Raw genomic sequence first — 27,456 nt, forward strand, 5'->3', positions numbered from 1 at the left:
TTGTTCCTATAAAGTAGAAAGTAGATATTTCTAATTGGTGGGCAGCTCCAAGTAAGGATTCAGGTGCCCAGGCTCCTTCCCTCCCCCACCTTCCATGATTGCCATGCATCAAGCTAGTAGCAGGAGGGACAGCATGAAGGAGCACGTGGGGAAGGTTTTTGTGAGCCCGGCTCACATTCTGACTGCAGGGACAACCGAAAGTGTACATGGGTGTCTGCCCAGAACACAGTCTCATCCATGATCCTAAGCATTTAATGGTAGGGCAAGTTCTATCTCGCCTAATAAATCAACATGCCTCATTTCATAGATGAAGGAGAATCATGTGCCTAACAATGTTTTGTGTTTTGCCTTAACTGCCAGGAAGTTTAAATGTGGTGTTCAATTGATACCACTATCCTTAACGTAGATTTTTCTGGAACAATTATCTGCTATTTTCATTATATGACTCCTGTTCTTTCATCTTTGCTTTTGTGGTTCAAGCGCCTCAGTACCTTCGTTGTAGCTGAACTAAAACTCTCTCTAGAAATCAGTGGAGGCAAAAATGATGAATAAAAATTTATTATCTTTCAAGTATGGTTAAGATTTTACAAAGCACTTCTGTAGGTATCATGTTATTTGATCCTCTCACCAGCCTGGAATGTAGGTGGGGTAGACATTTTTTTCCCCCATTTACACACAAGGAGAATGAAGCTCAAAAATACTTTATTGAATTACCCCGTGGGGCAGAGCCGGGCCCAGCGACAGATTGTCAATGTTCCAGCCCATTGTATGGCACGGCTCCCACTGGCTGCAAGGCAACCTCTCTTTGGAATGTTGCTTTAAGGAATGGGAATCCAGTAGGATAAGGACTTCATTAACAAAACAAGCATGTGAAGTTGACAGCACACAGGCACTCTGCCCTGGTAACTTGGAATTACTGTGCAATCAGCAAATAATCAACAGCTCCTACAATAAAATCAATGCAGAGAAAAGGTGGAAGAAAAAAAGGAAAAGATAAGAATAATCTATTGCTTTTTTTATTATCTTTTCCTTTCTAAGGGCATCTCAGTGGAGGTTTATGAGAAGGTAAACAGGTAAAGCTCAATCTGTAAGTCTATTATATAGTACCTGTGCATTCAGCAGCCTCAGTTAGTTCATGGCCTGTTAAACAAAGGCAGCCGGTCAGAGCATGTCTCACCCCAGCTCTCTTAGTGGGATCAAAAAACCCATTTTTGATGACAGCAGAAAATCAGCAAAGCTCCGCCCCTCCCCAGCATTCAGCTGATAGCACGAAGCAAACCCGATACCACTGCAGCTCGCACAATTGGGGATGACAGAAATTCTTTGGCGGTTTTGTCGGACTTGCTAGCATTCATGGTTGAGGTTAGCAAACAATGTCATCACCAAAACACAAGTGAGGGAGGTTATGTGTCAACACATATGAAAAATTGCTCTTCTTGGGCACTACTGACTTTGTGCTGAATTTTGTGACAAGTTCTAACAGCCTCGTGCCCTTTCCAATTTTCTCTGTGTGCTTTTTGGAGCGGGTGCTTATAAAAATCGATCTGGATCAGAGAGGGGGATGAAGAGTGCTTTAGGTGAACAAATACTTTAACCTTGAGCTTGGCCGGGTCGGGAGCAGAGAAAGCAACCAAAACACTTGTTACAAGGGTGAGGGAAAGACAGCAGAATATTTGTTGCTATTCATTTGTAGTGTGTCAACTTGCCAGACCTGTAGACCGAGGGCATGGCCTACTTTTTCAAATTTCCTGAGACTTAAAAAAAAAAAAGCATGAGGAAAACAGACAACTAAAGAACTGTAATTTGTGCCATTTTGGCTGCACTTTTGTCATTTGTTGCCAAGTATAGCACACTCAGTGATGACAGAAGACCCCACCAGCTCCATTGCTAGAAATAAGAAGCCCCTGGATTATCCCCCTTCGTGATTTCCAACTTTCCCCCAAGGCTCTGGCTTCACACCTCCACAAGTCCCTCAGGGTCTTTTCCTGCCTCATCGTGTCTTCCCACCGTTTCATGGATATGACATTTATTAAATCTTGACTCTCTGGGCACCAGAGTTCTCTGCTGAGGACTACCAAGGACACTCTTTTCCTCTACTCTTTCACCATCCATGTGTGCACGCATTCTTCCCTAATCAGCACTTCTGAGACCAGACCTGCGTTGTCCAATATGGTGACCATGAGCCACAGGTGGTTATTTATTTATTTATTTATTAAAAAGATTTTCTTTCTTTCTTTATTTGAGAGAGAGAGCAGGGGGAGGAGAAGAGGGGGAAAGAATCTCAAGCAGACTCCACACTAAGTGCAGAGGCTAATGCAGGGTTCAATCTCAGGGCCCTGAGGTCATGACCTGAGCCAAAATCAAGAGTTGGACCTTCACCAAATAAGACATCCACATGTAGTTATTTAAATTAAAGTGAAATAAAATAAGAATTTAATAAAATAAAAGATTCAGTTGCTCACAGGCACCAGCCACATTTAAAGTACTCAGTAGCCACATGTGGTTAGTAGCTATCATATTGGATTGTTAAGATTATAGAACATTTTCATCACTGCGGAAAGTCCTATTGGACAATGCTGTTTTGTTTGGACCTTTTTCATGGTATCCTACTAATTTGTTCCACTTCCTCATTTCTGACCACTTTTATACGGTCTAGGGGTTTCTCTTTCTGTACACCTGCTAGACCTTAGAGCCTGGAAGCCAAATTGATTCTTGGCCCTAGAGATACCGGAAAATATTTTCCTTCACTCTCGTCTAAAACTTATTTTTCTACATTCTTCCCTAGTACTGTAAAGCATACGTAACATCTGTTCTTTCAGGGGAACTCTTACCTTCTCATCCAATCCGGTCCCACCTCCCCACAAGTGTTTAGTCTGGATTTACTGTTCCAACCAATCAGTCACAAAGTCATCCAGCACTGGAACTTTACCCAAATTATTTAAGTCATGACGGTCATATTTTAGTTATTTGAATGATTTTACAGTATTTCTGTTTTAGGACTTATCAAGTGCTGGGCTCGGCATGGAATATTCCTGCCCCCACCCCACAATTTCCCAGCAAACTCCTACTTCATATTTCAATACTCTTCTCCCAAGAACGCCTTCTCTCACCAGCCAGGCTAGATTAGCACCTTACAGGTTTCTGTTCACACGTACTGTAACTTCGTGCATGTTCTTTTTGTTGCTCTCATTGCACATGTCCTAAGTATGAGGCTGTTATTTGTTTAAAGCCAAGTAGGAGGCTCAGGCAGGCAGAGAGAAGTCAGATGAGATCCACGGATTCCAGAGAGTGGAGACCATGGGTGCAGCTGAGATACCTGGAGGAGAGAGCAGAGTGACTAAGACCGAGCTTAGGGAAATTTTTCAAGGGGGTAGAGAAACAACTGGAGTGGATACAATAAATAAAGAAGCAGGGTTATTTCTTGGAAATAGAAGGGAGAGAAAAAGAGATTATAGCCAGTGAAATACAATTTCACTCATCTTTATGATTCCTATTTAACAGTCCCTTTAGTTATTAAAGCGAAGTTAGAAGGAATATACTATTCTCATTGTAAAAAATCAAGTCGCACATCAAAGTCCCCTTTATCATTGTTCTGCTACCTGCTCTCATGTTGCATCTTTCCAGTGTATTTTTATTCATTTCTACCCATATATGCACATACACATATCACATCAAGTTCTATTCTACGTAGACTATGTTTACGTATTTTATCATATTTTATGCATTCAAGGAAAAATGCCACTGACCATGTGAAAAGACCCTCAGACTTATTAGGAATTTGATTCAAAACTCTAATAAAAGAAGACCTCCTGGGGCGCCTGGGTGGCACAGCGGTTGAGCGTCTGCCTTCCGCTCAGGGAGTGATCCCGGTGTTATGGGATCGAGCCCCACATCAGGCTCCTCTGCTATGAGCCTGCTTCTTCCTCTCCCACTCCCCCTGCTTGTGTTCCCTCTCTCCCTGGCTGTCTCTATCTCTGTCGGATAAATAAATAAAATCTTAAAAAAAAAAAAAAAAGACCTCCTTTTTCATTCATCATCTTGGCAAAGATTAAAAAGATTACTAATCTATATTGTTGGCGAAGAATCTGGGAAATGGGTACTATTGTTGAGACTGAATTGTCAAAGCCTTTTTTGGTAGGCAATTTTCTAGAATGTATCAAACGTAAAATATCAATGTGTCCTTTTTGAAGGAACAATTCCAATTTGATGTGCTATCCTAAATAATGACATGTGCAGAAAAAATATCTGTATAAGAATATCCACCGTAATATGGCCAGTAGAGTGGACTATTTAAAACACCCCAAATATTTGTCAATAAGTGAATGGATAAATAAACTATGGTATGTGCCTACTACTCAGCTATTAAAAAGAATAAGTCAGGCATATAAAATTGTCAGATTTAGTGTTCAGTGAAAAAAAAGGAAAATCGCAGAACAGTGCATAATCATATTCTAAAATAAAAAATGTGTATTTGTGTGTATCAAGGTCTCAATTATGGGAAAATAGAACTGCGCTTGTAGCTGGGTAAGGCAGAACAAATGGCTCTGGGCACCTTATCTATACCATAATTCAGTGCAAAGATAAATGTCATTAAAATGTCAGTATATCTTAATAACCCACAAATTCCGTGGTACTGCTCTAAATGTGTGTCTAACAATGCTGAATTTAAATAATGCTGAATATAAAAGCAGTGCTTTAAATAAATACTTTGATCTTCTACTAAGTAGTGCTTCTCCATCAACTTCCTTTCACTGAGTTTTAGTGTTAAGAGAGAGACTTAGAAAACTAGTTTATTGCCTTCATTTTACAGGCAGGGAGATAAAAGTCTAAATGAAGGCATTTGTCCAGCTCCATTTGAGTTTTGGGCAGAGCCAGAACATTGCTCAGAGTGGTCTGATATCTGTTTTTGTCCCTTTTCTCATCGTGAACAACCTTAAACTTTACTTGGAATTCTTTCTGATTTTCCCACATTTTATACAGTATTATTCTATAACTTGACCATTGTTCATTACTCTGGCCTCGTTCTCAAACTTGCAGTTATTAGTAAAAGAGACAAACATCTCTTCTGCAACATGGAGAAGCATATTAAAAATATATTCATTCATTTCCTCATTCTAGCAATAGGCACTTATTGATGTCTATCCTGTGGTAGTTGAAAACCACTTAGACTGGGGCCTTCCCTCGCAGAAGGGTATGCCAGCAAGTGAACTCACAGTTACTCTGTTAACTGCTTAGTGCTCTGAGGAAAAGAACAGTGCTGGGGGAACACCTTGCTTGCATTTGGGAGGGACCTCCTGGAAGGTTTCCTGGAGGAAGTAACATCCAAGCTACCATCTGAGGGAAGGGCATCACTGTGGCAGGTAAATGTGAGTTAGGAGATAAGTTTTTATTTATTTATTTATTTTAAGGTTTTATTTATTTATTTGAGAGAGAGAGGGGGACAGAGTGCGAGAGAGAAGGAGAGAGAGGGAGAGAACAAGCAGGGGGAGGGGCAGAGGGGGAAGCAGAGTCCCCTCTGAGCAGGGAGCCTGACATGGGGCTCAATCCCAGAAGCCTGGGATCATGACCTGAGCTAAAGGCAGATGCCCAACCACGTGAGCCACCCAAGTGCCCAAAGGGAGATTCGTTTTCTGGAAAGAGGATATGAAGTGTGAAGTTCGGTTGGGCAGAAGTAGTACGGTGCTTGAGGGCGTCCATTTGCCTGTCTTTGTTAGTCAATAATTTTTAACTCCATTCAGACTGGTGAGCTCTTGAATCGTTGATATCATACTGTAAATAAAAATTAAAACTGACTAAAATTCATTGAAGCAAGAAAAAAAAAAAGGCTATATGAACCTTGGCTGGCAGACTAGGTCTCCTGTTCCGTAGTTCAGTCTCTCATGAAAGTTCACTGATGGATGAACATCGCAGGGGATGACTTAAACTGATGCAGCTGTTTCGAAACAACATACGTAATCTTCTGCTCCAGAAGATGTTCACCGGGTGTGACGGCAGAAGCTAATACATATTCATAACCGATAGGCTTCGGAACGAAGGGAAATTGAGGCAAGCGTAACAGAACGAAGCATGAGAAAGCAGCATGTTAATTTTAAATTTAATTATAGAGATAGGGGGAAAGGGTGCATTTTGATAGTGTATACTCATTCAGCTGTCATGGAACATTACCCAAAAATCATGCCAAATATTTGACAGAAGAAATGTTATTTTGGGTAAAATGCTTGATAAAACTAGCAGGTCCTGGGGAAAACAAGATTCTGAAACTCTATTAGAAACTATTTTTCATGTAGAGGGAAAAAAAAAAAAGCATTGCAGAATGCTAATGATATGAAAGAAAAAAATAAAAAGCTTTCAAACTAAGGAAAGGTTTCTGGTCCATGAAAGACTTCTGTTTATGGAATGCTTTTGACATGTGTATATGCTAAATTCAGTTTGAAATTATGGAAGAGTAATTAGTGTGATTCTTGTCTTCCTATCACTTATGATAACCCAAAACCACGTGTCATTCACTGTGACCAGCACACGGAGGCTCTCTACCGAAGTGTATTTGAAGAGCACAGCCTTGATGCTGAGTGCTTAAAATAGTGTTTGGCATGGAGCAGTCACTTAATAAATATTTGTTGAGTGAATGAGTAAATAAGCCTACCCCATTCTACCTTGTGTGGTGTATAAGCTTAATATATATTTATTAAAGAAGAGATCAGCGGATGGATAGATGGATGGATGGGTGAAAGTATCCCTCTAAGTGGCTTACAACTCATAATTTGACATTAATTTTCAGGATCTGGAAGCACATACTCACCAGTGAATGAGGGCAGTGAACTCTGGGTCAGTGACATGTTAACCCACTCTTTGCTTTGGCGTGGGAGAAAATCCCTAGATTTCTGAGCAAATTGGAATGTTGTCTCTCCATAGTTTTTAACCAGGACTTGAAGTCTTGTCTTGGGCAAGTCCTTATTTACAGAGTAGAGAAAAAAGGAGAAAAACTTTCTTTCCTCATTTCATCATAAAATATTGCTATTGGAAAAAATTATGGAAAAAACAAACATAAAGAGCATTCCTAAAAGTTGCAGAATTTAAAAGAATTAGGTGTCAGCTTCAAGAATGTATTGCTGTGTTTTGCCTGCAAGTATGTAAATGTTTAGGCTTACTAGAATTCTTTTTCTAGCAACCAATTGATGACTCTTAGGAGGAGGGAGCTCTGTGAGGGTTTTGGGTATAGGCAATCTCATACTTTGTTGATGGAGATGTAAATTTGTTCAGCCTTTTGGAGGAGGATTCGGCAAGACCTATCAAAAACCTTAAGAATGTTTAAATTCTGACTCAGCAATTCTGTTTCTAGGGAATTTCCCTCAGGAAGTAATTGGACAAGTGAACAAAGATGTATGTATTGGGATGTTTGTTGCAGGGCTGTTTAGCAAAGCACTGGGAATAATTGGAATTTTTAATAAGGGGGCCATAAATTGCATGTCTTTTCCACAGAATATTGTGTAGCCATTAAAAATGATGGTAAAGACCAATATATATTGTACGAGGCACACCTTCACAGTTTGATGGAAGAGGAAAATGCAGCATCCAAAGATAATGTATATCATGACACCATTTGAAAAAATAATACACAGGTATTTCTTTTTCTGCCCAGAAAAAAAATCTGACCTGTTGATGGCATTATGGAGGATTTTAAATTTTGGCTTATAGATTTTGTATTTTCTACACCAAATTTTTATGAATTATTTTGTGCAAAAAAGTAATTTTAAAAATGTGTTGGCACACTTAGACATTGCTAATTGAAGGTACATGATCTCAGTTTTAAAAAAGGCGGTCAAGTTTCTTGCAAAGGGTATATTTTTGAAGGTTTGCACTTAGGTTTCATGCTTATTTTTCACAGAAGGTACAGTGAAATCCAAATCTTACAAATCTCAAAGGCTGAAGGGATTTGTACAAAGTCCATGCCTTTTTTTTTTTTAAAGATAGCTTATGAGAACTGACTATATCTGCGGAAAATGCTTTCTAGGCAAAAGGAAAGGATTTTTAGAATATTCTTTGAAAGGTTTTCAGGAAGACAGGAAGATTTTCTAAATATCTAAAGTTGTGTCCACTGAGATAATCAACCAGACTTTCCGAGTGTATTAGCTTTTTTGCAAGAACAATTGGAAGGAATACTGGGTTATTTTATTGCTCCATAGTTAAATAGACATAGCAAAATAAATGTACAAACATTATCTTCAAAGGGCTGAATGAGAATATGTTTTCTATTAGATAATACACTGTTCACTTTTATTATAAGAGAAGTTCTAAGAGATGCTGGGCTACTAATTTTACCTCCAAAAGACCAGAGAATCTTGACTAAAAGAAGTGAAAGAGTATACTTTCAAACAGTATCAGGAGTTTTTGTTTGGAAAGTCTGCATTCAAACTGGAACAGATTGTCTATGGGAAGAAGGTTATATTAAAGCCATACTTATTAGAGTCAAATTAAATTTTCAATTGAAGGGGCCGAGAATTATTTTATGCTTATGTTTTATAATGAAAACAGATTTCCTAAATTCTTAATATTTCCCTAGCTATACTAAATACATTCTTGTGAATCTAGCTTGCTGAGGATGTGACTTCAACAATAACTTAAAGTTGGAATAAATTTGTTTAATGTAAAGATGGCCTTATATGCAGATTATCTTATTGTACCCTAATATAAACTCTGAATATTGTTATGACTGACTTATCGTCACCCAAATATTATGGAGTGAATTTAGGCATAATATCCAGATGTTAACTAAATTGGCGTTAATTTAGATATATATATGTATACTTACATATACATGTATTTTTCTTCCAAAGTAAGTAGTTTTGCTACTCAGTTCTGAATCTAATACAGGTTGAGAGTTTATCTCAACGAAATCATGGCATAGGCAAGCTCATTTTTAGACTGAGGGACTCCTTTATGTTTCTTCCTGTGGAGTTCCCTTCTGCTGAGAAGTCCAGGATAGAAACCTCAGGCTCAGCAAACATTCATCAAGGAGCAGAAGTGGCTCACAAGGACCAAATGTGGGTCTTGTCTGTATGAAAGGGTCTTTGTCTCTGGAAACGTGTAGGTAAACTTTACTTTCACTGAGCTCACTTAGAGCCATTTTCTATCTGAGGAAGAGCCGCTAAAACCGTGCGTACAGTTGCTATTTCATGTGAAGCCCCAAACTAGCCTCTGCTGCCATGATGGCCACGGGCGGAGAAATGGAGAGCTTCCGTTATCCTGTTGGTAGAGTCTCCTTCACGTTCTTTGGACCCACTGAGAAGCCTCTTAGAAGGTCTAGTTAGCAACTAGCCACCCCTGACAGAGAGGACCAATTTACTACAATTAGTAATTATGTACACTTCCAAATCCTTACACACACACACACACACACACACACACACTCATATCAACAAATGAATTTAGCTAAATCCTTAGAGACGAGTCATTGCTAACATGAGGACATTGTATATACAGTCCTTCTATTATTTAAACTAGTTAGCAGGGAATTAACATTTATTGAGTATAATAAATGTGTTATACTCACCTTAAGTTATGGCGTGTGGTTTATTGAGTATAATAAATGTGTTATACTCACCTTAAGTTATGGCGTGTGGTTCACATAAATTATCAGCTAATCCTGATAACAGCCCTAACACTTAGTTATCATTATCCCTATTTGGAGGTGGAATAACAGGCTGAGGCTTAGAGCTCCATCTGCACAGCCACACAATCGTCCCGCCGCAGTGCGTCATGTGTATAATATAGTGAAATGTGTGAATCAATTCTGGTCCCAGAACCTAAGTGGGAGCCACTGATCAAATGAGCATTAACTGTGCGGTCAAAGTTAATACATTTGGGCTTTTAAGTTTGTGTGAAAGAACACATACTTTCATTGTACATTGAGCTAATTTATTAAAGCAGGAGCGTAATAGAATTAATAAACGCAAACCACATACTGATCAAGGTGTAATGCTTCTTGAAACATGTTAGAGATTTTTAGTAAAAGCGAATTCCTAAATTTTAAGCAAAGGTATGGCAAAAGTTGGTTTTATTTTCAAATTTTAATCAGTGAAGAGTCAATAATAGAACTGTCTGGTGTATTATGTAATTGCTCGTTTCTGTCAAACTTCATAAATCTTCTCCCAGAGCATATTGGCATTATCAATGTGCAGAAAATTATAAATTTGATAATGTATGTTACTTTGGGAAGGAAAGTCTGTCGTCATCTTTGTTTATGGTCTACTTGCAATTCCATATTCTAGAATATAACAAAGACTTATTTTGGTATTTATTAGTCAAAACAATTTCCTGTTCTTAGAAGTAAAAAAAAAAATCACTAATTCATGGGAAGAAAATACTAGAGATTCAGCTTTAAAATGTTTTATACATAAGATAATAACATAAATATAAGACATAGATTGATGTCATTATGTAACAGTTTTAAAGTAAAAGATCAACATTGACTTAGTGTTTAGAAACAGTTTGCAGTTTGGCTCAAATGGAGTGTTTTTACGATCAGATTTCTTTCTCCACACTTAAAATCTGGGTCACTGAAAAATTTCCATCTCTCTAAACTTTTTGGACTAAAAATAATTTAACAAAGAAAAGAATGATGGACTTCTGAGTAGTTCAAAGGTCTAGATACCAATTATTTCTCAGAAAGTTAATTTAATTAATTAAAAGCCTAGACTAAAATCTATTAAACACTTGATTACTTAGTTTTTGCACACATAATACCTCAGTTCACCTTTTTTTTTTTTCATTAAGACTTTATATTTTTAGAGTAGTTTTAGACTCACAACGTATTAAGGGGAAGATACAGAGATTACCTATATATCCTCTTCCCTGACACATGTACAGCCTCCCCCGTTATCCACATCCCCACCAGAGGGTACACTTGTTACCGTTGATGAACGTACATTGACACCCCACAATCACCCAAAGTCCACACTTTGCGTTGGGACCCACTCTTAGTCTCGTCCATTCTGTGGGGTTCGGACAGGTGCATAACGACATGTACCCACCATTATGGTGTCATACAGAGCAGCTGCACTGCCCTGGGAACCCTCTGTGCTCGGTCTATTCACCCTCCCCCACTGTAAGCCCTGCCAACCACTGAGCCTTTTACTGTTCCTGTGGTTTTGCCTTTTCTAGAATGTCGTGTTGCTGGAATCATACCATGCAACCTTTTCAGATTGGCTTGTTTCATTTAGTGGTATGCATTTAAGGTCCCTCCAGGTCTTTCCATGGCTTAATAGCTCATTTCTTTTTAGTGCTGTACTATTCTGTTCTCTGGATGTACCACAGTGTATTTATCCGTTCACCTCTGAAGGACATCAACTTGGTTGCTTCCAAGTATCGGCAATTACGATGAAGCTCCTATAAACATCCATGTACAGGTTTTTGTCTGAAAACCGAAGTTTTCAGTTCATTTGGGTTAATACCAAGGAGCATGATTGCTGGATCATGTAATAAGAGTATGTTCAGTTTTCTAACAAACCACCAAACTGTCTTCCAAAGAGGCTGTATGATGTTACATTTCCATCAGCAATGCGTGAGAGTTCCTGCTGTAGACCCTGTCAGCATTTGCTCCTGTCAGTGTCCCAGATTTTTGGCCATTCCAATAAGGTGTGTAGGGACACCTTGCTGTTTTGATTTGCATTTCCCTGATGACATATGATGTGAAGCTTCTTTTCATATGCTTTTTGCATATCCGTATATCTTCTTTTGTGAGATATGAATTAAGGCCTTTGGCCCATTTTTAAATTGGATTGTTTTCTTATTGTTAAATTTTAAAAATTTAAAAAATATATTCTGGGTGAGTTCTTCATCAGATACATCTTTTGAAAATACTTTCTCCCAGTCTATGGTTTTTCTTCTCATTCATTTGACATTATATTTCATGGAGCAGAAGTTTTTAATTTTAGTGAAGTCCAGATTTTTTTTAAAAGATTTTATTTATTTATTTGACAGAGAGAGAGAGAGCCAGAGAGAGAGGGAACACAAGCAGGGGGAGTGGGAGAGGAAGAAGCAGGCTCGCAGCAGAGCGGGAAGCCCAATGCGGGGTTCGATCCTAGGACTCTGGGATCACGCCCTGGGTGGAAGGCAGCTGCTTAACGTCTGAGCCACCCAGGTGCCCCGAGTGAAGTCCAGATTATTAATTCTTTCTCTCGTGGGTTGCACCTTTGGTGCTACAGCTAAAAAGTCATCACCAAACTGAAGGTCATCTAGGTTTGATTCTAGGTAATTAGCTGGGAGTTTTATAGTTTTGTGTCTTACATTTAGGTCTGTGATCCATTTTGAGTTAATTTTTGTGAAGGATGTAAGGTTTGTGTCTAGATTCATTTTTTATCATGTGGCTGTTCAGTTATTCCAGCACCACTTGTTGAAAATACTATTTTTTTCTCTATTGTTATTGCCTTGGACCTTTGTCAGAGATCTATTGACTAAATTTATGTGGGTCTATTTCTGGGCTCTCTGTTCCATTGATCTCTTTGTCTATTCTTATGCCAATACCACACCGTTTTAGTACTTACTATAGCTTTACAGTAAGTCTGGAAGTCAGGTAGAGTTAGTTCTCCAACTTTGTTCTTGCCCTTCAATATTGTGTTAGTTCATCTGGGTCTTTGACTTCTCCATATAAACTTTAGAATCAGTTTGTTGATATCTGCAAAATAACTCGCTGGGATTTTGATTGCAATTGCAAGGAATCTATAGATTATTTTGGGAAGAACTGAGATCTTGACAGTATTGAGTCTTCCTATCTATAAGCATGGACTATGTTTTCATTTATCTAGTTCTTCTTGATTTCATTGATTGGAGTTTTGTAGTTTACTTCATAAAGATCTTATACATATTTTGTTAGATTTATATGCATTTCATTTTTTCTGGATGCTGTGATAAATGGTATTGTGGTTTTAATTTCAAATTCCACTTATTGGTTGCTGGTATATAGCAAAGCAATTGACTTTTGCATATTAACCTTGTATCCTGTGGTCTTGCTGTAATTACTATGAGTTCTAGGAGTTTATTTGTTGATTCTTTCAGGTTTTCTACATAGATGATCGTGCTATCTGTAAACAAAAACAGTTTTATTTCTTTTCCAGTCTTTATGCCTTTTATTTCCTTGCTGCATTAGCTAGAACTTTCATTATGATGTTAAAAAGCAATTGTGAGAGGGAGTATCCTTGTCTTGTACCAGATCTTAGTAGGAGAGCTTCCAGTGTCTCACCATTGAGTGTGATGTTAAATGTATATTTTTTGGGTGGATATTCTTTAATAAGTTAAGGAAGTTCCCCTCTATTCTTAGTTTACTGAGAGTTTTTATCATGAATGGGCATTGAATTTTGTCAAATATTTTTTCTTCATCTATTGATATATCAGTTAATTTTACAAACAATTTTCTTGTGGCTGATATTGGTATACTCACTTTACAGATGGGGAAATTAAGGCTCAGCAGTGAAGTAACTTGCCAGTAGTTCTCACAATTACTGGTGGAAGTAGGGTTAAACGTACAATTGTATGACTCGCTCTACAGTATGCTGTCTCCTGGCGCTTACTATCAATCCTGACTCCGTGGCTCCAAGGTAGTAGGAAGAGTAGATTCTCTCATCATGAATCTCACCAAACCAAATAGCCTATTAAATAGTAAAAGATATACTTATTTGAAATATTGTTTCAAATATTATTTTAAAAATTTTTAAAAAGATTTTATTTATTTGTCAGAGAGAGAAAGAGCATAAGCAAGGGAACAGCAGGCAGAGGGAGAAGCAGCCTCCCTGCAGAGCAAAGAGCCCAATGAGAAACTCAGTCCCAGGACCCCGGGATCATGACCTGAGCAGAAGGCGGACACAACCAACTGAGCCACCCAGGCATCCCTCAAAGAATAATAATATTAACAATACGGTATTCTCATTATGCACAGATTTTGTATTTGTGAGTTTGCCTACTTGCTGAAATTTATTTGTAACCTCAAATTAATACTGGAGATGCTTTCATGGTCATTCGCAGACATGGACAGAGTGGCTGAAGATGTCAGCCTCTGATGTACATATTCCAGGCTGAGGTCAGACAACATGACACTCTGCCTTTTTATTCTAGCTCTCATACTGCAAACAAGTATCTTATTTGCTGTCTACATAGTGCCAAGTTCTATGCGTTTTGTTTTTTGTTGGTGATTTCATTGTTCAAAAACCGCCCCCAGGGGCGCCTGGGTGGCACAGCGGTTAAGCCTCTGCCTTCGGCTCAGGGCGTGATCCCGGCGTTATGGGATCGAGCCCCCACATCAGGCTCCTCTGCTATGAGCCTGCTTCTTCCTCTCCCACTCCCTGCTTGTGTTCCCTCTCTCGCTGGCTGTCTCTATCTCTGTCAAATAAATAAATAAAAATCTTTAAAAAAAAAAAATGCCCCCAAGTGTGGTGGTAAAGTTCTGTTTAGTGTCCTTAAGTGCAGGAAGACACTGAGGTGACTTACGGAGAAAACACGTGTGTTAGATAAGCTTTATTCAGCTGGTAAATGAATCCAATATTAGTAAATTAACTATATATATTAAATTAAGTGTCTTTCAATGGAAGCACACAAAACAAATTATGAATTGATCAAGTGATGAAAGTATTGTGATCAGAGGCTGATAGAAACATAACTCTGTGTTTCCTCTCAAAACTGTGTTTCAGTATCTGCTAATTTAGTATTGGCAAAGACTTTACAGGGTATAAGTAAGACTAATAACAAAAATCAACCGTATACGGTTTCACTGTCATGGCATATTTGTAATGGTGTATTTTCAGAAGTGGACTTCTTGCTTTTGGATTAGTTTCAGTGTCATATAATTTTACTGGCTGTGCTAAACTCTGTTCACCCATTATCTGTAAACCACTATACTAGTTTCCTACTGATGCTATACCAAATTACCACAAACTTAGTAACTTCAAACACACAAATTTATGATCTTACTTTGGAGGTCGAAGTTCAAAATGGATTGTGCTGAGCTCAAGTCAGGATGTTGTCAGGATCGCCTTCCTTCTGGAGGCTCTAGAGGAGACTGCGTCCCTGCCTTTTCTTGCTTCTGGAGGTGTATGCATTCCTTGGAATATAGCTCCACATTACTCTGCCTGCTGCTTCCATCATTATATAAGTCTCTGCCTCCTTTTTTCAGTTATAAGGATATTTGTTATTAAACATGTCAGCTTGTAGCCCTGTCAGTTATGTGCTCCCCAGTCCCAATTAACTTAATATATAGTCCTGTTATAGAGTAAAAGACATTTGTCTTTGCATCTTGGAAGATTTGCTGATTAGGTCCATATTTGGGGATGGGATGGTGCTCTGGTATTTATGGATGGTTTCACTATTGTTTTGTTTTTATTTCTATTTCTAGCCCTCAGAGCCATGTCAAACCATTTGCATGTCCAGAGAAGAGTTTATGCAAAGGATGACAGAGATTGTTGGTTGGGGCACAAAAGAAGAATATGGGGAATTCTTCGACAAAGTAGATGTGGCCCAAGATGGCTTCATTAACTGGGACAAGCTGACTTCATTTATGCTGTTAGCCCTTTATGAGAAAGACGAACGAGCAAAGGCAACTGTGGTTCCCCAGTGGAAAGACCTTGAATTCCTCCCAGTGAAACACAAGGACACCATTCAAAAAGTAATTTTCTTAAGAAGTTCAAGTCGTTATCTGACCATCAGTAAGGACGGTTTATTAGGAATCTGGGGAGAGAATTTAAAGCTGCAAGAAACCCTTCCCATCACTTCAGATGCCACCAAGCTTAAACACCTGTGGGTAACAAGTCTGGTTTCTCTGGAAAATGTAAATAAGGTACCAAGTCCTCATAAATAAATTTACTACTTTGTTTTTTTTAAGATTTATTTATTTATTTATTTGAGAGAGAAAGAGGAGAGAGATAGAAAAAGAGAGAGAGATATCACTAGTGGGGTGGGGAGTAGAGGGAGAAGCAGACTCCCTGCTGAGCAGGGAGCCCAATGTGGGACTCCATCCCAGGACCCTGGGATCATGACCTAAGCTGAAGGCAGATGCTTAACTGACTGAGTCACCTAGGCGCCCTAAATTTACTACTTTAAAAGGGGGGAAATTGATGGGACAGGGCTCCTGGTCACTGTCAAGTATAACACTGGCAGTGACAGAGAGCTGTAGTAGCCCTCTGTGCCTCTCCTCCGACATGGAGGGAATGCAAGTGGAGCCGAGTGGGCTGCTCGATTTCCCAAACTGTTTTCTTGGGCACCTTTAAAGGACACAGCTGATAGTGACTCAAATTCCTGGCTCTGTCCCGAATGTGGCCATGCTGCATTGCTGGCTCGTAAGATGTCTCCGACTCTATAGTCTATAGTAGAATCATGGGCCTGTATGCAGAGCTGAGAGGCTGTAACGGTGCGTGACACAGCTCAATGCAATTACAGGGAATCCTTATCTGATTTTATCCACTGTTCTAGTCAGTTTCCCAATTATGATGGGGAGGGCCCCCTAAGTACAAATACCCTTATGTGACTCTACCTGTAAGTAAGATAACACATTGAAAGGAAAATCAGTTTGTGAGGGAAGGATGAAGAAGCTTAAAGAATCCATTAAGCAGATGGCAACCTTTTTATGAAAATTCTTAAATGCACACACAGGCAGAGATAATAGTGTTAAGAGCCAATATTTACCCTTAACCATTTCCAATTCACAGCCAATCTAGTTTCATCTATATCTCCCCACTTTTGAAACCCAAGATATGTAATTATTTAATCTGTAAATATTTCATCTTTCTAAAAAAAGTCTCCCTTTTTAGCATAACCGTAATACTGCTATCACATTTGATATCAATTATAATAATTCCTTACTATCATCAAATATTCAGTCATTCCTTACTATCATCAAATATTCAGTCATGTACATATTTTCCTGTCTTATAATTTTTAATAGTCTGTTAATTCCTTGTTTAATAGTTTGTTTGAATCAAGATCTGAATAAGGTCCAAATCATTGTGAATTGTTGATTGGTCTCTTTTGGTCTACATGTGTTTCTCCACCTCTTCTGTATTGCTCCGTTGATTTGTTCTTGCTGTTGCTGTTTTTGTTAAAGAAACTAGGTGTTTGTCCTTTAGAGTTTCCCACAGTCTGGATTTTGTGGACTGTACTGAGATAGGGTTGTTGAACATGTCCACTTGTTCCCCATATTTCTGGTATATTGGTAGTCAGATCTAAAGAGTGGATCAGTTTTAGAATTGTTTGTTCTGGAATACAGGTTCCTCAGTTGGTAGGCACAAAATGCCTGTTCTCTCTCTTCTTGGGACATTAACAGTTACCACTGATTATTCCTTGATCTATCAGTTTATTTAGGGGTTACAAGATGATGACGACATTCTACGTTCATCATTTCCTCTTTATAAAGTGAAATACCTCTATAGAAAGAAATTCCCCTTGTCAATTATTTAGCCATAATGTAGTACAAATCATAGACCAAAGGCAGGATAAATGACTAATTCTTTACTTTTATTTACCAGCATTCAAAATCCTCTAAAGATGAAAAATGGGTACCAGTATCATTACAAACTCATGAGTTTAAACAATTTGATTTCTTTCAGTCCACTGAGTTATCAACCCATCCTTAAAATTGTACCATCTTTGGACACCAGGATGAATACATGTTACCTTCTGAGTCTTTTCTGATATAAAGTGTATTAGTCTTTGAAAGCTTCTTTGCTTTCTGGTATGACAAAATGTTCCAGAATCATCTTGCATATTTATTATGCCAGATCCAGAATCAGCCATTTCTCCAAAGACCCAGGTTCCTTTTAGTGGCAAATGGTATGCTCTGATGCCTGGAACATAAAGAATCATCATCATCATCATTTGCTTCCTACGTGACATGCCCTACTCTATTAATCTTCTCAAGATCAGCATAAGGTGGGTATTATTCCCACTTTAGGAATGAGAGACTAGGCAAGGAGAGGTTGTGGAATTTGCCCCCCGTCACATAGGATGTAATCAGTGTTGCAAGATTTGTAAACAGAGGCAGCTTGGTTTCAGAACCTGTTTCAGAGTCTTTGCTGGCTCCGGAATGGTAGCTGATGTCCTATCCAGTTCCTTCTTTCTAAGGATCTGGTGTTAATAATGTTAACTGTATTGATTAAAACATAGTTCAAGTCCAGATTTTCTTTTATATCTGCATGCAGCATTCTGTTATTATCATGTAATATTTGTGTTGTTATATTGTGTGATGGTTATGTTGCATTGTTTCTTCTTTCCAGGACTGATGATGAAATCTTAGCCTTTTTCCTTTGCACTTAGTCAACATGGAAGTTTTAAAAATGTTGCTTTTTTCTTCTTTTCTCAAACAGCTTTAGTGAGGTATAATTACACAAAATGTACTGCACATATTAAAAGTACCCAAGTGGATAGATTTTTAATGCATTTAGATACTGTGAAAAATCAACAGTACAATGAAGATAATGAACATATTCATCTTCCTTAAAAGTTTCCTTGTGCTCTTTTGAAGTCCCCTGTTCAATTCCTCCCATCTCTCTTTGTCAGGTAGCGACTAATACGCTCACTGTCACTATACAATAGCTAGCATTTTCTAGAGTTTTATATAATTGACACCAAACAGTGTGTACTCTTTTTGGTCTGACTTCTTTAGCTTGGCTTGGATTTTGAGATACATCTGTAGTTCAGCAATGTGGCAGGATACAAAATCAATGTGCAGAAATCAGTTACTTTTCTATACACTAACAATGTAAGTGTAGAAAGAGAAATTAAGGAATCAATTGCATTCACAATAGCAACAAAAACCATAAGATACCTAGGAATAAACCTAACCAAAGAGGTAAATGATCTATACTCTAGAAACTACAGAACACTTATGAAAATAAATTGAGAAAGACACAAGTGGAAAAACATTCCATGCTCATGGATTAGAAGAATAAACATTGTTAAAATATCTGTCCTGCCCAGAGCAAATTATACTTTCAATGCGATCCCTATTAAAATACCGTTGGCATTTTTCAAAGAGCTGGAACAAACAATCCTAAAATTTGTATGGAACCAGAAAAAGACCCTGAATTGCCAAGGGAATGATGAAAAAGAAAAACTAAGCTGGGGGCATCACGTTGCCTGACTTCAAACTATATTACAAGGTTGTGATCACTAAGACAGCATGGTATTGGCACAAAAACAGACACGTAGACCAATGGAACAGAATAGGAACTCCAGAAATGGACCCTCAACTCTATGGTCAACTAATCTTTGACAAATCAGGAAAAAAATATCCAATGGAAATAAGACAGTCTCCAATAAGTGGTGCTGGGAAAATTGGACAGCTACATATAGAAGAATGAAACTGGACCATTCCCTTACATCATACACAAAGATAAACTCAAGATGGATGAAATACCTCGATGTGAGAACATAGGCAGTAACTTCTTTGACATCAGCCACAGTAACTTCTTTCAAGAAACGTTTCCAAAGGCAAGGGAAACAAAAGCAAAAATGGACTTTTGGGACTTCATCAAGATAAAAAGCTTCTGCACAGCAAAGGAAACAGTCGACAAAACTAAGAAGCAACCCATGTAATGGGAGAAAATATTTGCAAATGACACTACAGATAAAGGGCTGATATCCAAGGTCTATAAAGAACTTCTCAAATTCAACACTCAGAAAACAAATAACCCAGTCAAAAAGTGGACAGAAGACATGAACAGGCACTTCTCCAAAAAAGACATACAAATGGCTAACAGATGCATGAGAAAATGCTCAATATCACTAGCCATCAGGGAAATACAAATCAAAACCACAATGAGAGATCACCTTACACCAGTTAGAATGGCAAAAATTTACAAAACAGGAAACACCAAATGTTGGCAAGGTTGTGGAGAAAGGGGAACCCCCTTACACCGTTGGTGAGATTGCAAGCTGGTACAGCCATGCTGGAAAACAGTATGGAGGTTCCTCAAGATGTTAAAAATAGAGCTACTCTACAGCTCAGAAATCGCACTGCTAGGTATTTACTCCAAAGATACTGATGTAGGGAAAAGAAGGGGCACATGCACCCCAATGTTCATAGCAGCAATGTCCACAATAGCTAAACTCTGGAAGGAGCTGAGACGTCCTTCAACAGATGAATGGATAAAGAAGATGTGATCCATATATATACAATGGAATATTACTCAGCCATCAGAAAGGATGAATATCCACCATTTGCATTGACATGGATGGAACTGGAGGAGATAATGCTAAGTGAAATAAGTCAATCAGAGAAAGACAATTATCATATGGTATCTCTCATGTGGAACATAAAGCAATAGCACGAAGGACCATAGGGAAAGGGAGGGAAATCTGAAGGGGGAGAAATCAGAGAGGGAGATGAACCATGAGAGACTTTGGACCCCCGGAAATGAATTGAGGGTCTCAGAGGGGAGGTGATTGGGGGAGGGGGTAACAGGGTGATGGGTATTAAGGAGGGCAAGTGCTGTGATGAGCCCTGGGTGTTATATGTAACTAATGAATCATTGAACACTACATCAAAAACTAATGCTGTATTATACAGTGGCTGACTGAACATAATAGAAAAGTCATTTATCTTTTTATTGTTGTGTAATATTTCATAGTGTGGATATAGCACATCCTTACCAGTATTTGGTATAATCAGGGTTTCTTTTTCCCCTCTTAATTTTAGCCATTTTAATAGGTTTATATTTTTTATCTTATTGTGGTTTGAATTCACATTTCCTTAATGACTAATAATATTGAGCATATCTTCATATATTGATTTGCTACCTATATATCCTCTTTGGTGAAGTGTCTGTTCAAATCTTTTGCCCATTTCATTGTTGTATTTATTTTGTTGAGTTTTGAGACTTCTTTATATACTCTGGAGATATACATTTACCAGATGGGTAATTTACAAATACTGTATCACAGCATGTGTTTTGTCTTTGTGTTTTCCTGACACTGCTTTTGGTAATGTCATTTTCAGATTGTACATTACTAGTGTATAGAAATAAAATAGATTTTAAGAAAATGATCTTATATCCTGCAGCTTCACTGAAGCCATTTATTGGTTTTGATCATTTTTTGTTGTTGTTATTTTTTAGGATTTTCCATGTTTAAGCTCATGTCATCTACTCATAAAGATAGTCTAACTTCTTCCTTCCCAATCTGGATGCTTTTATTTCTTTTTCTTGCCTAATTTCCCTTCCTGGAAATTCCAGTGTGGTATGAATAGTAGTGGTGAGAGTGAACACCCTTATCACATTCTTGATCTTAGGAAGAATACATTCAATTTTCCACCATTAAGTATGATAGCAGCTACGTGATTTTTTGTATATATCAGGTTAAAGAAGTTTCCTTCTCTTCCTGGTTTATTGAGCATTTTTTTCATGAAAATGTGTTGGATTTTGTCTAATACATTTTTTGATATGTATTGAGATATTCATATAGTTTTTGTCCTTTATTTTATTAACATAGAATATTACATTGATATTTGTATGTTAAAGTAGCCTTGCATTCTGGTATAAATATCGCTTGGTTATGGTAAGTAATTTTTTTTATATGTTGTTGGATTCTCTTTGCTAGTGTTTAATTGAAGATTTTTACATCTATATCATTAGGGAGATAGAGTTGCAGTATTCTTGTGATGTCTTTGTGTGGTTTTGGTAATGAGATAGTACTGGTTTCATCAAGTGATTCAGGCAGTATTCCCTCCACTATTTTTTTTTTTTTTTTGGAAGAGTTTGAGAAACATTGGTGTTAATTCTTCAAATGTTTGGTCGCATTTATTAGTGAAATCATCTGGGCATGGGATTTTCTTTGTGAGAATTTTGTTTTGATTCCTAATTCAGTTGTTTTACTTATTATTTGTCAGCTGAGATTCTGTATTTGGTTCTGAGTTAGCTTAGGTAATATTTTTGTCTCCAGGAATTTGTCTTGGAATCTCATCTTTGTTGGCCTTCCATTGGTTATGAAATTCTCTTATAATCCCCTTTTATTTCTATCAGGTCATTAGTAGCATACTCTTTTATTTCTTATTTTAGTTATATGTATTTTCACCCTTTTTTTTTTAAATCTTGAGGTAGTTTAGCTGTAGTTTTATCAATTTTATCACCAAATTTATTTACCCTTTTAAAAATGGTTTTGGGATTTTATCTGACTTGTGAAGCTACTTAACAGAGTTTTTATCAACTGATTTTTATGAAAGCCTCTGCTTGCTTTGTAAAACATGGTTTGTAAAGCTTCTGGCATGACCGTGTGATGCTGTCGTCCTCTGTCTTTGTTTTTTCTATGTGATTAATCATCTCATCTCCCATGGATGGAAGAGTTTGGCAGGTGTGTGAAGTGGGGATACAGAAGAAAGTATGTTCAAATGCCTTTAATGGGAAGAATTTTTTTCTTGGCTAGCGTCCAAAGTTAGAATACAGCACACTTGTGCCACCATGCTATGTTTCTGTAATACTTAGTTAGTGACCCTCAGGGAACAGTGTCTGCTTTGGTGCTAAGATTTGCATGTCTCCTTTGTATACCGATTTCACTATTCATCAGAAATATTTTCTGATTTTCTGTTTGCTACTTTAGATAGCAGTGGCTTTTACGAGTAAAGAGATTTGTTTCTATGATCTGCTGTCCAAAGGAGGATTTCCTTGTCAATATAAACTCCAAGGCCTGAAAGGAACGCCAGTTTGTATGGAATATTGGTATGACCCCCTTGATGCCAACGAATCAGTTCTTTCTTTTGGGGACATAACTGGAAAGGTAAGTGAGGGAAGGAAAGATTGAACTATGGATTTTTAGTTTTTTTCTTTTTTTTATAATAATTTTTTATTATGTTATGTTAGTCACCATACAGTACATCCCTGTGTATAACACCCAGTGCACCATGCACCATGCAATACGTGCCCTCCTTACTACCTATCACCAGCCTATCCCATCCCCCACCCCTCCCCTCTGAAGCCCTCAGTTAGTTTAAGTCCATAGTCTCTCATGCTTCATTCCCCCTTCTGTTTACTATGGATTTAATCATCAAACTGTAGCTTGGTATAGAAATAGAATACAAAGAGGGTGACCTCTGAACTTACAGATTATAAGGCCACACATACTGGACATAGAAAAGATGGATTAATTCACAGTTCCTTTTCTTGCTTACAAAGACAATCTTCATGTGGTTTTCTTGCCAATTATTAAATGCCTAAAGTTATCTCTTACAACTCTTTCAGATTAATTATACTGGTTTTCATTCACAAGCCTCTTCTGTAACAGCCTTCTGGGCAGTGCTTAGTTCCTGTGTCATGTAACAGAGGGATAGATGCATTCGAGAGGATAGCACACAAACCCAGACATTGGATACAATGATTCGTCTTCCTATCACATTCCACCCACCTGCTGCAAGAGTATTATGTGCTGAATGACACGAGAATATGCCCACGAACACTGAAGTAGTCTGATTTGAACAATTTCCTTTCCTACTTGTGAAAGCTTTGCATTCTTTGTGTGTTTAATAACAAGTGTTATCATAAAAGCAAATAATGAACTGTCCTTGGTAATTTCTTTACCAACATGGTCGTTGTTCTGTCTTTTACTATAACTGCCTGCATCCTTTAAATAATATTGAGGAAATTCCCATTAATTCAATAGCTATTCCTTATTAATCCTTTAAAAATATTTTATTTATTTATTTGACAGAGAGAGAGCACAAGCAGAGAGAGAGCACAAGCACAGAGAGAAGCAGGCTCCCTGCTGATGCAGGACTCGATCCCACGATCCTGGGATCATGACCTGCGCTGAAGGCAGATGCTTAACCAACTGAGCCACCCAGGCGTCCCTATTCCTTATTAATCTTAAGGAACATCAAATCTTTTGCAACAATTACACTGTCCATGTCTGTTTTCCTTTCAACATCTCTCTTAAGGTTCAGGCAATTGCTTTCACGACGGCCTTGATTTCCCTGTTTGAGCGTCCTGCTAGTGCACACGAAGAGGAAGAAGCCACGGTGACCATCAGCTGGGCAGAGCTGCTCTCTGGCCATCACAAATGCTGCTACACATTAGAGCATAATCTTCATCACGGAGACTGGGTCAGGCAAGGTACTGAATTTGAACAGTAATGAGAGAAATGGTCACCTTCAACTTCTACATTTATATTCTTTGATGAAAATGTTTCCCACAAACTGTTAGTCTCAAAACCAGTAATTGGTTCTCTGGAGGTTTTGGCCTGGACTGTCTGTTAGCTTCTGCACACTAGCAGGAATTTCTTTCTTTTCTTTCCTTCTAAAATGTAACGCAATTAATTCAGGGGAACTGTGCACTCAAGACATCTCAAGAGAAGAAAGAATATGGTCACAGAATCCATTTAACTCCAACCCAACTCTGATCCTAAAAATCTCCTCTAGCCACATCCAGGGCTACTCAGAGAGCGTAACAAGTTCCCTCAAAACTACTCCTTTGTTTCCTTCATGTTTTCATGAAAGTATATTAGTTTGACCATCTTCAAAATGGATCTTCTTAATTTTCTTTTCCCCCTCTTTGCTGATATAATGACTGAGTTCCTCTGATGTAAAATACTTGAGCAGTCTGTGTGATAGGCTTATGCTGTAAAACAGCATCTATGGAAAGCCACAACTTTCTTAAAACCTTGTCACCAGTGAGTTTGCTAGTTTCACAATATATTTAATTTTTACAAAATTTGCATATGATGGTTCAAGATCCACATGTGCAATACTTGCTCTGATGTCTCTTTTGGTCCAGATGCTGAAGACTATGGTCATTTTTTCACTTCTAAATTGCTACATTCAATTACGCCCATTGAAAGGAATGGAAACTAACAATCTCTTTGACTGTTATGTCATAGGTCTATTCCTCATATACTTTGAAGGGGAGACAGTCAAATGGACCCAGCTAGTAGTTTTACCCTCTTTGGGGTATTTGTATTTTTTTTCTTCAATATAAATCTTATCATGTCTTTGGTACCTTCTGCCCATTCCTTAATTCTGGAATGATATTGAATGTGGGAAAAACAAAAGATTGTATTTTTTGGTTTTCTACTATGTGTCACAGGCACAAAATTACGTGTTATGTTTGCATAACATGGAAACAAGAATCACAGTGCTAGGAACTGTACAGAGCTATTGCAGCTGCTTCCAAACAAGCATGGTAATTGAAGTATAGTGACACGCAGTGTTGCATTAGTTTCAGGTTTACAATATAGCAGTTCCACAAGTCTGTATGTTATACCGTGTTTGCCACAAGTATAGCTACCATCTGCTACCATATAATGCTATTAGAATATCTTTGACTTTATTCCCTATGCTGTGCCTTTCATTCCCATGATTTATTCATTCTGTAACTGGAAGTCTGTATTTCCCACTCCCTTTCATCCATTTTGCCCATCCCCCACCCTCAGCAAGCATCAGTTTGTTCTCTGTCCTTATGGGTCTCTTTTTGCTTTTTTTTGTTTGTTTATTCATTTGTTTTGTTTTTTAGACTCCACATGTAAGTGAAATCGTGTGGTATTTGTCTTTCCCTGTCTGATTTATTTCACTTAGCATAATATCCTTTAGGTCCATTTATGTTGTTGCAAATTAGAAGCTCTCATTCTTTTTTATGGCTGAGTAATATTCCAGTGTGTGTGTGTGTGTATACACCACATCATCTTTATTTTTCATATCTTGTCTATTGTAAATAATGCAATAACATAGAAGTGCACATATCTGTTTGAATGAGTGTTTTTGCGTTTTTGGGATAAATACTTAAGAGTAGAATTACTGGATCATGGTATTTCTATTTTAATTTTCTGAGAAACCTCCACAGTGGCTGCACAATCTACATTCCCACCAACAATGCACGAGAGTTCCTTTTTCTTTATATCCTCACCAACATTTGTTATTTATTTTCTTTTTGATTCTATCCATTCAGACAGGTGTAAGGTGATATCTCTTGTGGGTCTGATTTGCATTCCCTGATGATTAGAGATGTTGAGCATCTTCTCATGTGTCTATTGGCTATCTGTATGTCTTCTTTGGAAAAATAACTATTCGTGTCCCCTGCCCATTTTTTAAAAAAGATTTTATTTATTTATTTGACAGAGAGAGAGAGAGACAACCAGTGAGAGAGGGGACAGAAGCAGGGGGGCGGGAAAGGAAGAAGCAGGCCCCCAGGGGAGCAAGGAGCCCAATGCGGCTCGATCCCGGGACCCTGGGATCACGCCCTGAGCTGAAGGCAGATGCTTAACGACTGAGCTACCCCGGTGCCCCCTCTGCCCATTTTTTAATTGGATTATTAATAATTTTTTTTGCATTGAGTTATATAAGTTCTTTATATATTTTGGATACTAATCCCTTTTTGATTATATCATTTGTAAATATCTTCTTCCATTCAGTAGGTTGCCTTTTCATTTTGTTGATGGTTTCCTTTGCTGTGAAAAAGCTTTTTATTTCAGTGCAGGTCCAGTAGGTTATTTTTACAAGCATGATATTTTACTACATAAAACAAAAGCTAGATAGACTATAGTAATAAAGTAATAGCTTTTAAAAATCTACTTGTAGTAGGCTTCCTGAAGTTTGGTGTATTATTTGAGTTCCATGACCTTAAATTAATAAGAATATGTACAGAGAAGTAGCTAACAGAATTCTGTTTAAATTTGATATTATTTTCTCTGAATATGAAATACTAAATACAAAATACTCTCTTCATACTCAGAGAATGAAAAGTTCCCACTCTAGACCCTGTCATAGTTTCATTTAAACCTCTCCAAAATCAACCGTGCTGTAAAGTAACCACTTGTAAGTCTGTTAAGTCTGTAAAGGTGCAAGACAAGGATTTTTCTATAGGTCCATGTGAAGTCATTGCTCATCATGTTTCCAAAGTATCATTCTGATCTGTGGTTCCCTCGTCTACTGACAAAAGAACATGGGGACTTAGTTTAGTATCAGCACTATAATTCATGTTTATGACCAAAAAATCCAACTTTGGAGTCTGGCTTCTAAATCACTGCAATTAGGAATTGGTTACAGAAAAGTTTTACATGTAAAAGCAATATCAAGGATCTTTGCTATCTAATTTGGATTACATTTTTTTTAGCTCTGTGAATCAAAACTTATTATAATTAAGTGAATAATTTTTGGAAAAATAGCTGAAAAATATATTTATTTTAGTCAGTTTATTTGAACTGCAGACTCAGTGTGTCAATCAAACAATAATGATTTATCTTTTATGTGATTTAAAACTGTCTTAGGCATTGGAGACTGTAGAAGAAAGGTTAATTATAACTCTCAAGCTTAGTATATGAACAAGAATTAAAGACTAACGTAAAATAATTTATTAGAGCATTGTACAATGGTATTGAAAATTAACTACTAAACCATATAAGCAAGATATTAATAATTCCCATAGTAATGCTTAAGCAGCAAATTTATGAGGAAAAACTTTGAGGGTGGGTGGTGCTACTTGAAGGATGGGTAGATGGAGGGAA

The 27,456-nt window shown here is 37.7% G+C and overlaps 1 protein-coding gene across 1 annotated transcript in view; it reads left to right on the top strand.

The window, feature by feature from the left end:
• Positions 1 to 27,456, top strand: part of WDR49 (WD repeat domain 49) — a 135,696-nt gene that overhangs the window by 5,087 nt on the left and 103,153 nt on the right. Inside the window, exons 2-4 of the mRNA XM_034663424.1 lie at positions 15,380 to 15,820; positions 22,570 to 22,746; positions 23,900 to 24,074. Coding sequence (XP_034519315.1) covers positions 15,380 to 15,820; positions 22,570 to 22,746; positions 23,900 to 24,074 — 793 coding nt within the window. The remainder of the gene's footprint in view (positions 1 to 15,379; positions 15,821 to 22,569; positions 22,747 to 23,899; positions 24,075 to 27,456) is intronic.

This window comes from Ailuropoda melanoleuca, chromosome 1 (assembly GCF_002007445.2).
Source record: "Ailuropoda melanoleuca isolate Jingjing chromosome 1, ASM200744v2, whole genome shotgun sequence".
Taxonomy (NCBI): domain Eukaryota; kingdom Metazoa; phylum Chordata; class Mammalia; order Carnivora; family Ursidae; genus Ailuropoda; species Ailuropoda melanoleuca.